This window comes from Ochotona princeps, chromosome 18 (genome assembly GCF_030435755.1).
Source record: "Ochotona princeps isolate mOchPri1 chromosome 18, mOchPri1.hap1, whole genome shotgun sequence".
NCBI classification, from domain to species: Eukaryota; Metazoa; Chordata; class Mammalia; order Lagomorpha; family Ochotonidae; genus Ochotona; species Ochotona princeps.
The window spans coordinates 38,552,136-38,565,319 of NC_080849.1; the positions used below are offsets into that span (position 1 = coordinate 38,552,136).

A 13,184-nucleotide genomic window follows, 5' to 3' on the forward strand; every position below is an offset into this window, starting at 1 on the left:
CTTTGATTCTATAGATTGTTTTAAACAATAGTAGTACTGCAAATTATAAAAAATTGGACTTCTGACAGACTTTTTTTTTTTCAAATTATGATTACCCCTTCAGCTACAAATTTTAGGGTCTTTGTTAGGCTCTCAGAATTGTGGAGAATGCAGTACGTTAAATCAGGACTTGGTGATACAGATCTGAGGTAGTGCCACCAGTTGATACTACCTTAAGTAACTCAGTATTTATGAAAGTGAAAAATGTGAGTTGGCTTTTTGTGAAAAAATTAGAAGCTTAACTTTTCCAAGTGGATCTTGGAGAAAAGGAACCCTAAGACAGAAGCAGATTCTAGTTTTTTAGTGTTTGTTACTCAAAGTATTGTATATTAGATTATTTCCTTGAAAGTTCTCATGGCCATTAAAATCGTTTTGTTCCAAAACAAGGAGCAGGAGTTGTGTGAATTTTTCTTAAGATTTATTTATTTTTATTGCAAAGTCAGATATACAGAAAAGAGGAGAGACAGAGAGGAAGATCTTCTGATGATTCACTCCCTAAGTGAATGCAACGGCTGGGGCTGAGCCGATCTGAAGCCAGAAGCCTGGAACCTCTTCCATGTCTCCCACGTGGGTGCAGGGTCCCAAGGCTTTAGGTCATCCTTGACTGCTTTCTCGGGCAACAAGCAAGGAGGTAGAGGGAAGCAGGGCTGCCAGGATTAGAATGGCACCCATATGGGATCCCGGTGCGTTCAAGGCAAGGACGTTAGCTGCTAGGGCCACTGTGCTGGGCCCGTGGAGTTGTGTGAATTTGTGGAGAAACTGCAAATGGTTCCCACAGTGACCGAGTGAACAGTTACGCATTCCCTCATAGACTGACTCATTGTTCTGACTGGCCGGGTGAACTGATGGCTTGCTGCTTCTGCAAAAAGCACTCATGAGTCAAAAGGATGTATCTTACCCAACACTTCTTTCATTCTTTGAAAAGCAGAGTCACAGACACTCACATGCACAAGAGAGAAAGATTGACATTTGGTGTTGTATCCTCTGGTTCCCTTCTCAAGTGTTTGCATCAACCAGGACTCTGCCAGGCCCAAACCAGGAGCCTAGAATCCCATCTGGGTCTCCCACATGGTATCAGAGAAGTTCATGGGCTGTCTCCAGTTGTCTTCCCAGGTGCATTAGCAGAGAGCTGGATCAAGTGTGGAACACTCGGGATTAAAAAAAAATTTTTTTCCTCTGTTGATAATCTTTATATAGTTGATTAGGGCACAAAGGGTCAAGGGTTACAGGAAAGTGGGTAAGACCGTTGTTTCCACATTTATTTTTCTGTGTCTGGGGTAAGCAGGGAGATAAAGGGAGAAGCCCCACCTGACCTTTCACTCCATCCCAGGTCCGAGGGCACTGATAGTTCAGCAGTTCTGAATTGCTGTCAAGCTCGCCATTCCAAGCACAATGAAATCTCTCCAGAATCCACTGGCTGACATAGTCCACCTTAGAGTCTCCGTTTGCCCAGATTTTCACTGCCAACACATGCCTGGGGGAGTTGATCGATTAGTTCTGTTCTCCATTCTCTGTTGTGGTACCAGGTGTCCTGTGCAGGCTGTGATGGACTTCCGTATCCTCCATGTGCCTCTGGATATGCGGTCCACTGCTCCATCTGAGCCTCTGAGGAGGCTCAGCTTTGACACTTGCACTCTGTATGCCGGTGGGTATACCTTTCCCTAGCTTGGTCTGGGCTGCTCCCTATTGTGGTTCTTACACTCACCTGCATGGACTGTGTCCCAACAGATTAGTTTCCCAAGCATTTCCATTTTATTCCTATGTGTTGGGACTCTACAGTTATTTTGAAATGTGTCCTAAATTGTAGATTGTAGTTAACTTCTATCATGGAATGCCAAAAGTAATTCCTTTTTTCTCAACTGTTTTGGTACCAATGATCTCTATCCTTTCCTCCTGCATTTCCTTGTCCTCAGTGTCTCACTGTTCCTTTTCTTCTGCATGATCCATTCTACTATCCCCACCACCTGCTCCTACCAGGTAGGGGAGAAGATGGGGTGTAATTCTTTCTGTGCCTGGTTTATTTCAGTTAGTACGATGTCCTCTGTCTCCATTCATTGGGATTAGAGGACAGTATTGCATTCTGGTTTTTTTATGATGGAATATTAATACACACACAGAGACCACTTTTTTAAATGAACATACACACCACATTTGCTTTAACAATTGGTTTATTTGAAAAATTCATATAGAGAGGGAGAAAGATCGTTCACTCCAAGATATTCACAATGGCCAATACTGGGGCACACTGAAGCTAGGAGTTTCTGGGTCTCCCATGTGGGACCAGTGATCCAAACTGTTGGGCTATCTTTGCCTGCTTGTCCAGGCCATTAGCAGGGAGTGGATTAGAAGTGGAGTAGCCAACCCCTGGTAACAGAACAGAGGATGGAGGACAGAGCAGATCAATCAGCTATGTCAACCAGTGGATTGGATTCTGGAGACATTTCATCATCCTTGAAATGGCGAGATGGCAGCAATTCAGAACTGTTGAACTATCAAAACCGCTTGAACAGTGTCCTCGGAGCATGCCCCACATCGGAGACCTGAAATTGGTGGGAGGCTGGATGGGGCTACTCCCTTTTTCTTTCCCTTATCCCAGAGAAAAAAATAACAATAATAATGTGGAAGAACAAGTCTTACCTGCTTTCCTGTAGCTCTTGATAACTATGTAAAGATTGTCAAAATAAAGTAATAATAGAAAAAAAGTGGAGCAGGCAGGACATGAAAGGCGCCCATGTGCAATGCTGACAGTGCAGTGACTACATGTTTTGTCACAGTGCTAGCCCCCACATGTTCTTTTTTTTTAAAAAAAAATTTATTTGCTTATTTTAATTTTGTTTGAAAAGCAGATTTTACAGAGAGAAAGAGGCAGAGACTAAGATCTGAGACAGAGAAAGATCTTCATCTGCTGCTTCATTCCTTCTCCAAACAGCTGCAATGGGCAGAGCTGAACTGATCTGAAATTAGGTGCTGGGAACTGCTTCTGTGTCTCCTGTGTAGGCAGGGGCCCAAAGACCTGCACCATCCGCTGCTGTTTTCCCAGGCCATAAGCAGGGAGCTAGATCATAAATGGAGCAACCACAATGCAAACTGGCACTCATATGGGATGCTCGCACTGGGGGTGGATGATTTGCGTATTATGTCACCGCGCCAGCCCCTGGCATATTCCCTTTCGTTTCTTGATGGACACAGTGATTCTGTATCTTTGCTTTTGTTTGTAATGCTGCAGTAAATACAGGGATGCAGTGTCTTTGATACAGTGTTTTTACTTTCTTGTGTATGTCTAGTAGTGAGAATTTTCTACTTAACATTTTTCTTTTTTAAAGGTTTATTTTTTTAATGGAAGCTCAGTGGGGGTTTATAGGAGAGCAGGGCCAGGCTAAAGCCAGTAGCTAGGAACTCCATCTGTGTCTCCTATGTGGGGAGCAGGGACACAAGGATTTGGTCCAAGTTTTCACTGCCTTTTCAGGCACTCTGGGAAGTGGAGTATCTGGGACTTGAACCAGTACTCTGATACAGAATGTCGATGTCCTAAGCTGTGCCACAAGACTGGTCCCCAGCTTTATTTTCTAGAAGATGCCTCTAGCTTTATTTCCCAACTCCTCTATTAAGCCTTTTTACTATTACTAGTTAAAAAAAAATAAAGCGTGAGAACCAGGAAGGGAGAGGGCAGAGCAGCGGGGGGATGGAGGGGCTGGTCCCCTCGCGGACAGCTACTCTCACTGGATAGTGTGGGATAGGATGGGGACAGACCAGACTGGGCAGGGCTGCAACACCTGAGCACCGCACGTGGACTAGATCAGGGAAAAGCCAGGTTGGGCTGATTATTCCTGCCGGTTCTAGCATAAATTGGAGTGGGTGAACGTTGTTTGGGCTTAACCGCAGACAGCTAGCAGAAGCTGGCACTGGGAGCTAATTCTGTCAAGTCAAACCACAGAACCACCCAAAGAGATCATAAACCGGGACTGAGAGAGACCCAAGAGGGAAGTGGTGGGGTTCCCCCTCTTGGGTCATTACTCCCGCAAGAGGGCATGAAAACTAGGACGGGGGCTGGGGTGGCTAGAAGGAGAGGCACTCAGCAATATCCGTGAGGGCTGGATAGTTGAGTTGGTTGGAGGGAACTAAGCTTCAATGCCCATTGACAGGTACTGGAGCCATATGGGAAACGGGACAGACTGGACTAGTCTGCTATGTATACTGGCAGGCCAGGGTAAGGGGCGGGCCTGGTGGCGGTTATTGTGGGTCGCCCTGACTGGGCTGTAGACCCCACTGGTTGATGAAAGAGTCAAGTGCGTGCTGGGCAGAACCAGGCTGGACTGCAACACCCTTGGTTCCAGTGCAAGTCGGGACTGAGAACAGAGCCAGCCCAGCGATTGCAACCACCAACTGATTGTGGCGATGGACTGTGCCGGACCCGGTGCTTGCTGGAACATGCGGGAATCTGATCTGGGAATACCTCTAAGTCTCTTTGGTGATCTCCCCAATCGAACTGCTGGACTCAGAGCCCTGGCTAGGAGAAGACGGAGGACGGAACAGGTCAATCAACCACCTCAGCTAAACGTTGGGCAGCGAAATACTGGGCAAATGAAGACTCCATGATGGACTGTGACAATCAGTGGCTTCTTCAATGACCTAATCGAGCTGGGAGGGATGTGACTGGCAGCGATCCATAACTGGAAGACTATTAAGACCACTTGAGCAAGTATCTCAGCATGCCCCACATCTGGGACCTTGGGCGGGTGGGAGACTGGGTGGGGATTCTCCCTCAATATCCCCCTTCACCTCAGATACATAAATAATATAATAAAAATATATATTAAAAAAAACACTGAAAAAAAAATAAAGACAGATACAGACAACTCTCATCTACTGATTCTCTCCTCAAACACCCACAAGGGCTGGGGCTGGCTTGGGGCTAAAACTGGAAGAAGAGAGCAAGGGTGGAGAGTCTGGTTACTTGAGCCATGACCGCTGCTTTTCAGGTCTGCGTTCGCAGGAAGCTAGAGCCTGAGCTGAAACTGGGTGGGTGCTGTAGAATGGGAAGGCTAAGTCTGTTGCCTGTTAAGTTTTTTATTACCTTTTTTTTTTTAATAATAAAGAAGAGAGAAAAAAGCCCTTGTGTCGAGGGCTGACTTTCAATAGATCGCAGCGAGGGAGCTGCTCTGCTACGTAGGAAACCCCGACCCAGAGGCAGGTCGTCTATGAATGGTTTAGCGCCAGGTTCCCCCGAATGTGCATTGCGTGACGGGCGAGAGGGCGGCCCTATTACCTTTTTTATTTTTTAATTTTTTTTAAAAGATTTATTCAGTTTATTACAAAGTCAGATATACAGAGAAGAGGACAGACAGAGAGGAAGATCTTCTGTCGGACGATTCACTCCCCAAGTGAGCCGCAACGGGCCGGTGCTGCGCCAATCCGAAGCCGGGACCAGGAACCTCCTCCGGGTCTCCCACGCGGGTGCAGGGTCCTAATGCATTGGGCCGTCCTCTCCTGCTTTCCCAGGCCACAAGCAGGGAGGTGGACGGGAAGTGGAGCTGCCGGGGTCAGAACTGGCACCCATAAGGGATCCCGGGGCGTTCAAGGCGATGACTTTAGCCGCTAGGCCACGCCTCCGGGCCCCCTATTACCTTTTTTAAAATTTTGTATTCACAGTATAGTTTGTGAAGAAAGGTGAGGAGATGCTTTTAAGATGGACAAAAATGGGGACCAGCATTGTGGTGTAGCAAGAAAGGCTGTTGCTTCAGATACCTGCATCCCATGTAAGCACCAATTCATGTTCCATTGCTCCACTTCTTTTTTGACTTTTTAAAATTTTATTTTTAGTATTGTTACATAGTTGAGAAGGATGTACACCCATGTGGGCCTCTGATTAGGGTGGGAAGGGTCAAGGTATGGAGAAAGCTGGGTGGGACAAATGTTTCAGGGTGTTTTTTTGTTCTTTTGTTTTGTTTTCCTCCTGTGTCTGTGGAGGGGGAATGGAATGGAAGGGGACTGCTCCTTGCTGTTAAACTACATCAGCACTTGCAAATGGGGGACAGTCAGTTGATCATGGCAGTTTAGAGACCTTGATGTGGGGAACCGTCTTCCAGGGGTGTTACTTGGGTGGTTTTGATAATTCTGAGATGTCACTGGCTTCTTTGAGCTAGGGTTGAGAAAATCTCCAGGGCCTGTTGGCTGACCTAGTCCACCTTACTGCATCCGCAGACCCAGGAAATTGCTGTGAAGCTTGGCCAGGAGAGTTGTCCAACCTGTTCTTCCCATCTGAGTAGGTACTTGATGTCTTCTGCTGGCCTAGATGAGCTGGCTGTCATGTCCTTTGTATGAATTTGAGTGTACTGTCCCCTGCACAGGCATTAGCAGCTGTGGAGTTCCAGTCCTGATACATGTACATGGACCACATATCTTGATTTTCCCTTGTTTGAATTTGTCTTGTATGTGAATTTTGCTGATTTGAGTCCAGTCATCTAGTTGGGAGTTCCCCCAAGAAACCTTGTTTGGGGTGACCTCAGACTTGACTGTTGTATGCCAGCCAGTATAGGATCAGGTAGGGTCTGTCACCTTAGCAGCCAACATGCATTCTGGTGAGTGCAGCTGCCTGGTTAGTTCTGATCCCAGCTCCATTTCTCATGTGAATCGATGGGTGCTGCGGCTCAGCCCAGCCAGCCTGCCATAGGCTTAGTCCTTATGCATACCAGCAGGTCCCACAGCCTAGTTGGGGCGACCCCCAATTACCCCTGCTAGGCCCACTCCCAGCCCGTTTTTGCATGTGCCAGCCTCTGCTGTGTCCCCTCTGGCTCTTGTGCCTACCCATGTGTATTAAGTTGAGCTCAGCTAACCCACCCCTAGTATCGGTCCACACAAGTGCCAGTAAATGCTGCTGCCTTGTGCAGCCTGGCCTGCCTGCAGCCCGGGTTCTTATGCTTACCTGGGTGAGTTGCAGCACAGCAGAGAAGTGCCTACAGTTCCTCTGTCAGTCCTGCTTCAAGCTCTAGGTCTTGTGTGTGCCAGTGGGTGCTACGGCCCAGTCTGAGATGGCTTGCCCCCAGTCCTGGCATTCGCTAACAGTTGCTGCAGCTTGGCTCAGCCTGGTCCATCTTCAGAGCCGCATTTTGCTTACAGGTGTAACAGTCCAGCCCAGCCTGGCTCACTCCCAGCCCTCTTGTGACCTGGCAGATGTAGTGTAACCTAGCCTGGCTTGTGCCCTGTCCTGGCTTTGGCTGATGCCAGTGTGTGATATGGACTGGCCTAGGTGGCCTGACTCTAGACCCAGCTCACATGTGTGTTGATGGGTGCTGCATCCCAGCCTGGGCTGGCCTGACCTACCCTGTCCCTAGCCCTGACTCTCATGTTGTCAGCAGGAACTACAGCCTAGCAGTTCCTACTTTGCCTGCTCCCAACTCCAGATCTCTCATGTGCTACTGCGTGCTGTGGCCCAGGGTAACATGGCCCTCAGTTCTGGCATTTTTTGGTGGGTGCTGTGGCCTAACCAGCTGGCCCACACCTGTTCTGCTCATCGGTGGGTGCTACAGCCTATCCCAGCTTGGCCCACTGCCAGATCTGGTTCTCCTTTGATCCAGCAGTTGCTGCATCCTAGCCCAGCCTGTCTGAAACCCATTTTGTTCTGGCAAGTGCCTACGGCTTCTTGTGTGTGCTTGCAGGTGCTTTGATCGAGCCTATCATGGCCTGCCCACAATCTCAGCTCTTGCTGGTGAATGTTGCAGCCTTACCCAGCTGGGTCCTGCAGCCCACCCCCTATCCTGGCTTTTGTGTGTGTTAGCAGGTGCCATGGTCTAGCCCAACCTGGCCTGTTCCCAGACCAGACTCACACAAGTGCTGCAGCCTTGCTTGACCTGGCCTAGTCCATCTCAAGCCCTGGCTGTTGTGCTCCCCAGCAGGAGCTGCGTCCTTAGCAGGGGAGTTCCACAAATTTCTGTACCAGGCCTGTCCCCAGCCTCAATCTCATGTGCTGGCAGGTGTCTTGACACTGCTTGGCATGGTCTTCTCTTAATCCCAGCCTTTGCATGTGCTGGTGAGTGCTGCAACCTGGCCCAGGTTGGCTCCTGTGAGTGTTAGGTGAGTTCCTGTTAGGTGAGTTTTTTGGTCCAGCCTGGTTCGGCTCGTCACCACTCCTAGGTCTTGCACAAACCAAGTGCTATAGTCCCACAGAGGAGCCCACAACTCCCCTACCGAATCTGCCCCCAGATCTGATTTTCTCACATTCTAATGGATGCTGCAGTCCAGCCTGAAGTGACTCACTCATGGCCCTGATACTCATGGGAAGTACTGTGGCCTAACCCAGTCAGACATGCCCTCCAGGCCCAGCTTTTGAGTGTGCCAGCGGGGGCAGGCAGTGTTACTTTAGCCCAGCCCAGGTCTTCCATGTGGGTGAGTGCCTTGGCCTGACCCAGTCATACCCCCTGGCTTCCCCCTTTACACCAGTCTGTCTCAGTGCCCTTGACTAGCTATGAGTGCAGTGGCTGCTCTATGTTCCTCCCCTGTCAAACATGCCCTCAGCCACTCATATTGTTAACACGTCCCCAGACCCATGCATTCTGCAGCCCTCCAGCCTGGCTTTCCTTGCCTTCTCCCACAGATCTTAAAAAAACAAAACAAAACAAACAAACAAAAAAACCAAAAGGTAGGATAGGCAGCTATGCTGGCACACTGGTATAATTAACACAAATTTGGCATTAGTGCAGCCCAGAATGTGTTAGGAGTGTGGATTGGGGTTCACAATCCCAGAGTTCACTCTACATAGGTGTTGGAAGCCAAACCTTCAATTCTGCTATCCATTCTCTGACCTGTAGACACCTCTTTTGGTCTCTTTTGGACTTGGAGTTGTCTCTAACTTTTCTGCTATTGAAGATATAATTTTTCTGAATATGCTGATAATCTAGTGTAGCTGTTTCTGTAGGGTAGACTGTTGGGCATGGAATTGCCTGGGTGAAGTAAAGGTTGTGTGTGTATTTTGGTAATGCCAAATTGTTGCCTATCAACTGGCACTTACAATGGATTGGGTTTACATGAATATTAGTAGTTTAGTATTAGCATTGAGTCTATTTGTCTTTTTAAGATTTTTTGCTTAATTCTTATGCAAATTAGATACAATTTGTGTTTGATTTAATTGTATTTTTGACTGTAAATAAGAAAGAAAATTTCATTTCTCCTGGGAGTTGCTGTTCATAATGCTTGCCCATTTTGATGTAAATGCTTTAAATTTGTAACTTCTGGGGCAAGATTTGTGGCAAAATGAGTAAAGCTGCGTTCCAGCATTCCATATTGCTCCACTTCCCATCCAGCTCTCTGTTGGTACATCAAGGAGGGCGGTGGAGCATGATCCAAGTGCTTGGGCCATTGTACCCATCTGTTGCACTGGATGAAGCTCCTAGCTTCAGCCTGGCTCTTGGTAGCCAGGGGAGTGAACTAACACATGGAAAAGTTTTCTCTCACCCTGCAACTCTGCCTTTAATCAATCTTTAAAAAACAAATTTGCAACCTTGTAAGTTTAATTTGTAGCTTATTGAGAAAATAAGGGAAAGCTAAGTATAGTTATTCTAGGTGCTTAGTTATTTTATTCAGAGTGCTTTTTTACTACTCGTGTATATTTTAGTCTTAGAGTATTTCTGTATGAGTATCATTTTTTTCTTCAAAGATTTATTTCTTTACTTGAAAGGCAAAGTTACAGAGGGAAATGAGAAGAAGATGAGGGAGAGCTTCCCTCTGCTGGTTCACTGCTCAAATGATTGTAATGGCTGGATCTGAAGCCAGGAGGAGCCTGGAGATTGTTCTGGATCTCCCATGAGTGTACAGGGACCCAAAGATTTAGGCTGTCTTCTGCTACCTTCCCAGGCATGGTAGTAGAGAGCTGCATTGGAGCAGCTGAGAATTGAACTGGTTCCCATTTGGGATGCCAGCACTGCAGACAGAGGCTTAAATGCCATGGCACTGGCCCCATGAGTGCCATATTTTAGCTATTTCTAGTTACTAATGTAGTAACTATTTACATAGACTCTTAGGCTGTGAATGAGGGAGGTGGGCTTTGAGAAGTCAAACTTGACTGGCTACTTCCTTGGTAGTAAGAGTCTCCCGGTTGAGTTCTTGCCTTGTTAGTTTGTGTCTTAGTTAAATGTAGAAACTATGTAGTTAGCTACAAAGTGAAGGTACTTGTTTTCTCCTTTCTGATATCCAGGTACTGTCTAAAAACTAATTATGCTGTTATTTTTTAAATCCAGAAATGAATACCGAAGCAGAACAGCAGCTTCTCCATCATGCCAGAAATGGCAACATTGAAGAAGTAAGACAGTTACTACAAGCCATGAAGAGGAATGCAATAATTGCTGACATTAATTGCAAAGGTGAGCTTTTTAAAATATATGTATATATTTTAAAAATATATGTTTAAAAATTATTATTTATTGGAAAGGCAGAGTTAGAGGGAAGCAGAGACAGCTCTTCCATTTCACTGGTTAATGCCCCAGATAGCTGCAAGAAGCCAGGAGGATGGTACTTCATCCTGGTCTCCCACGTGGTGGCAGGGGCCTAAGCACTTGACTGTTTTCCATTGCTTTCCCTGGCACATTAGCAGGAAGCTGGAATAGAAGCAGGGAAGCTGTGACTTGAACCTGCACAGCCGTGAGAGGCAGTGTTGTAGACAGTGGCTTGAACTGCTACAAGTGGCCACAATTTTTTTTTCTTCTTTAGTTTTCACAATTTTTTAAAGAGGCAGATATGTATTCATGGATTCAGAAGAAGTGCAAGTGAGCGAGCAAGCTTTTATCAGCTGGTTCGCTCCCCAGATGTCTGCAATGGCTGGGGTTGTACCAGGCAGAAGCCAGAAGCAAGGAACTGAAGCTCCCATGTGGGCCCCATCACTGCTGCCTCCCAGGGTCTGCATTAGCTGGGAATGGAACCCATGAATCCAGTATGGAATATGGACGTCTCAACCACTGTATTAAACACCTGTCCCCTAGTTGTGAGCTTTGTATTTTTTAAGCTTCCTCATGAATCTGCACTGCTACGTGGTGTGTTGATCTCTAATCTTTCGTGTGGTAAATCTCTCTCTGAAGAAGAAACCCCCCAGGACTGGGTAAAATGCCCATTCTAGTCCCCTGTAAACCAGAGAACTTAGAGGCCATATGAATAGCCTGTAGTAAACCTTATAGGCTGCACGGGTGAGTTCACAAGAGCACTCTGTGATGCATCTCTCAAAGGCATTACAGGTGAACCGGCAGGTTTGAGTGCTTACTGTGCCCCACGTGCAGATACCTTGGCGTCAGTGATGGAGGGACAGATGAGATTGTTGCTGAGATCAGTACACTGGATGAACAGATCCCATGTGCATATCCTGTAGAGCAGGTAGCATGGGATCACATAGGAGAGGTCTCTAACTGGAACCTGAAGGTTTAGTTTCCTGGAGGAAGTGAATCAAAGGTGAAGCATTAAAGAGTTCTTAGGAGTTAGTTGGATCAAGCTAGGGAAGAAGAGGGTGTGAGGCAGAAGAAACAACAGCATGTGCCAAGGCCTGATGTCAAGGCAGCATGGATGGCGAGGGCCCACAGGCTGGAGGGGAAAGGGAGAGACCAGGCTAGGTGGGTAAGCAGGAGCCAAATCAAAATGCACCTTGTGTAGCAAGGTTTAAGCATGTGGTATTATACTATTGTACTCTGGGTAGCGATAAGCAGTTCTTTAAAGTGGTTCTGGTATTGTAACAAGCTGCCTCTCATCCTGGGAGGGGTGAGGGAGGCAACGAGTAAAGATGGGTTTGATTCTTCAGTCTTAGTAGCTTGTTTGGTAAATGCCTGGCCATGCCCCCTGCATCCTCTCCCCTTCCACTCCCAGCCCCAGTTGGCATTCAGGTATAAGGTGAGCCTTACTGTGTGCACAGTACAAGCAGAGTGACTTCCTATCCGTGAGAAGCCTGCTGTTGGTTGTTGATCATTGGCTTCTTAGTGTTTCGCAAGTGTTTGCAGCTGAGGCACACTGAGGTTGAAAGTTGAAGCCAGGTCCCTTGCTGAGTCCTGTGATACAGGTGGTGCTTCTTGGTGGAATCACAAGACTCACCTTCACTCTTGTTGGCTTTGTCACCCCGAGCCTCTGTCACATGGGTGCCTCTGACCCTTGGGCTAGACTGGCTGGCTCCCTTCAGCCTCACTCGTGTGCCTGTCTTGGGAGGATAGTGTGTGGCACCCAGTGACACATGGAAACCTACAGCAGCTCTGGTTGCCTGAGTTTGCCTTCTGAGCGTTGTGATGGATCCACCTTGCAGGTGGACAGGCCCAGTTCTTGTTGTCTCCTTAATTTATCCCACTTTCTGGAATAAGATTAGGAGCCATATGTTGACCTTCTGTCTTGCTGTCTTATAGTCTGTGTTCTGGAAGTACAGGCTTAGGGGTAGCTATCTTTATCAGCTTTTTTTCCTACCCTGGATCAGCCAACCTCATGCCTTCCCCTCAGTGGGAAGGAATTGTTATATGGCAGAAGGGAAAAAACTGTTATCTAACTTGTCTGGAAACTACAGGAATAGTCCAAGTTTGTTTAAGTGATTTAAAAACCTGTCTGTTTTTCAGCAGACCTTCTTAATGTTGACTTCAGGATTCTATTTTGAATGCCAAAAGCATTTGATAGTCCTCCAAGACCCTTTTCTGTCTCCAATCCTACTCCATCGTGGGTTGCCTCAGGCTAGTTAGCAGAACGTTATCCACTTGAAAATGTAAAAATGAGGAATATGTTTATATGGTTTCAAAATTTCACCTCATACTTTGTCAGGTTTTATATTAAGGGCAGCTTAAACTTTATGCAAGAGAATGACATCATCTGGTCTGATGTGCACTGAAAGGGAAGAAGGTGGGTGGGAAAGGTTGGATGTGAGCTCTGTTGACATGTATGGGGGGACTCTTTCCTGGAATTTGAGTATTATCTTTTGCAGATATTTCTTCCAAATCTTGACATACTGATACTATGCTATAAAGTATTGGAAGTGTTGCTGTAGTGGTTTCTGTGTTTTAAGTATGTGCTCCTCTTGCAAATAAAAAAATGTCTGTGTAACATACTTTACATTCTGTTAGCTATGTTCCAAAAAATGAACTTTAGAAGCCAAATAAGCTCATTCTGTGTTGTTATCACTTCACTAGCAAGTCCAAAGTTATTAA

General features: G+C 46.7%; 1 protein-coding gene across 3 annotated transcripts in view; it reads left to right on the plus strand.

Moving 5' to 3' along the window:
• Positions 1 to 13,184, plus strand: part of OSBPL1A (oxysterol binding protein like 1A) — a 197,820-nt gene that overhangs the window by 7,780 nt on the left and 176,856 nt on the right. For all 3 annotated transcript variants that reach the window (XM_058677085.1, XM_058677086.1, XM_058677087.1), the window contains exon 2: positions 10,269 to 10,391. In XM_058677085.1, the coding sequence (XP_058533068.1) occupies positions 10,271 to 10,391 (121 nt within the window). In that variant the 5' untranslated portion in view covers positions 10,269 to 10,270. The remainder of the gene's footprint in view (positions 1 to 10,268; positions 10,392 to 13,184) is intronic.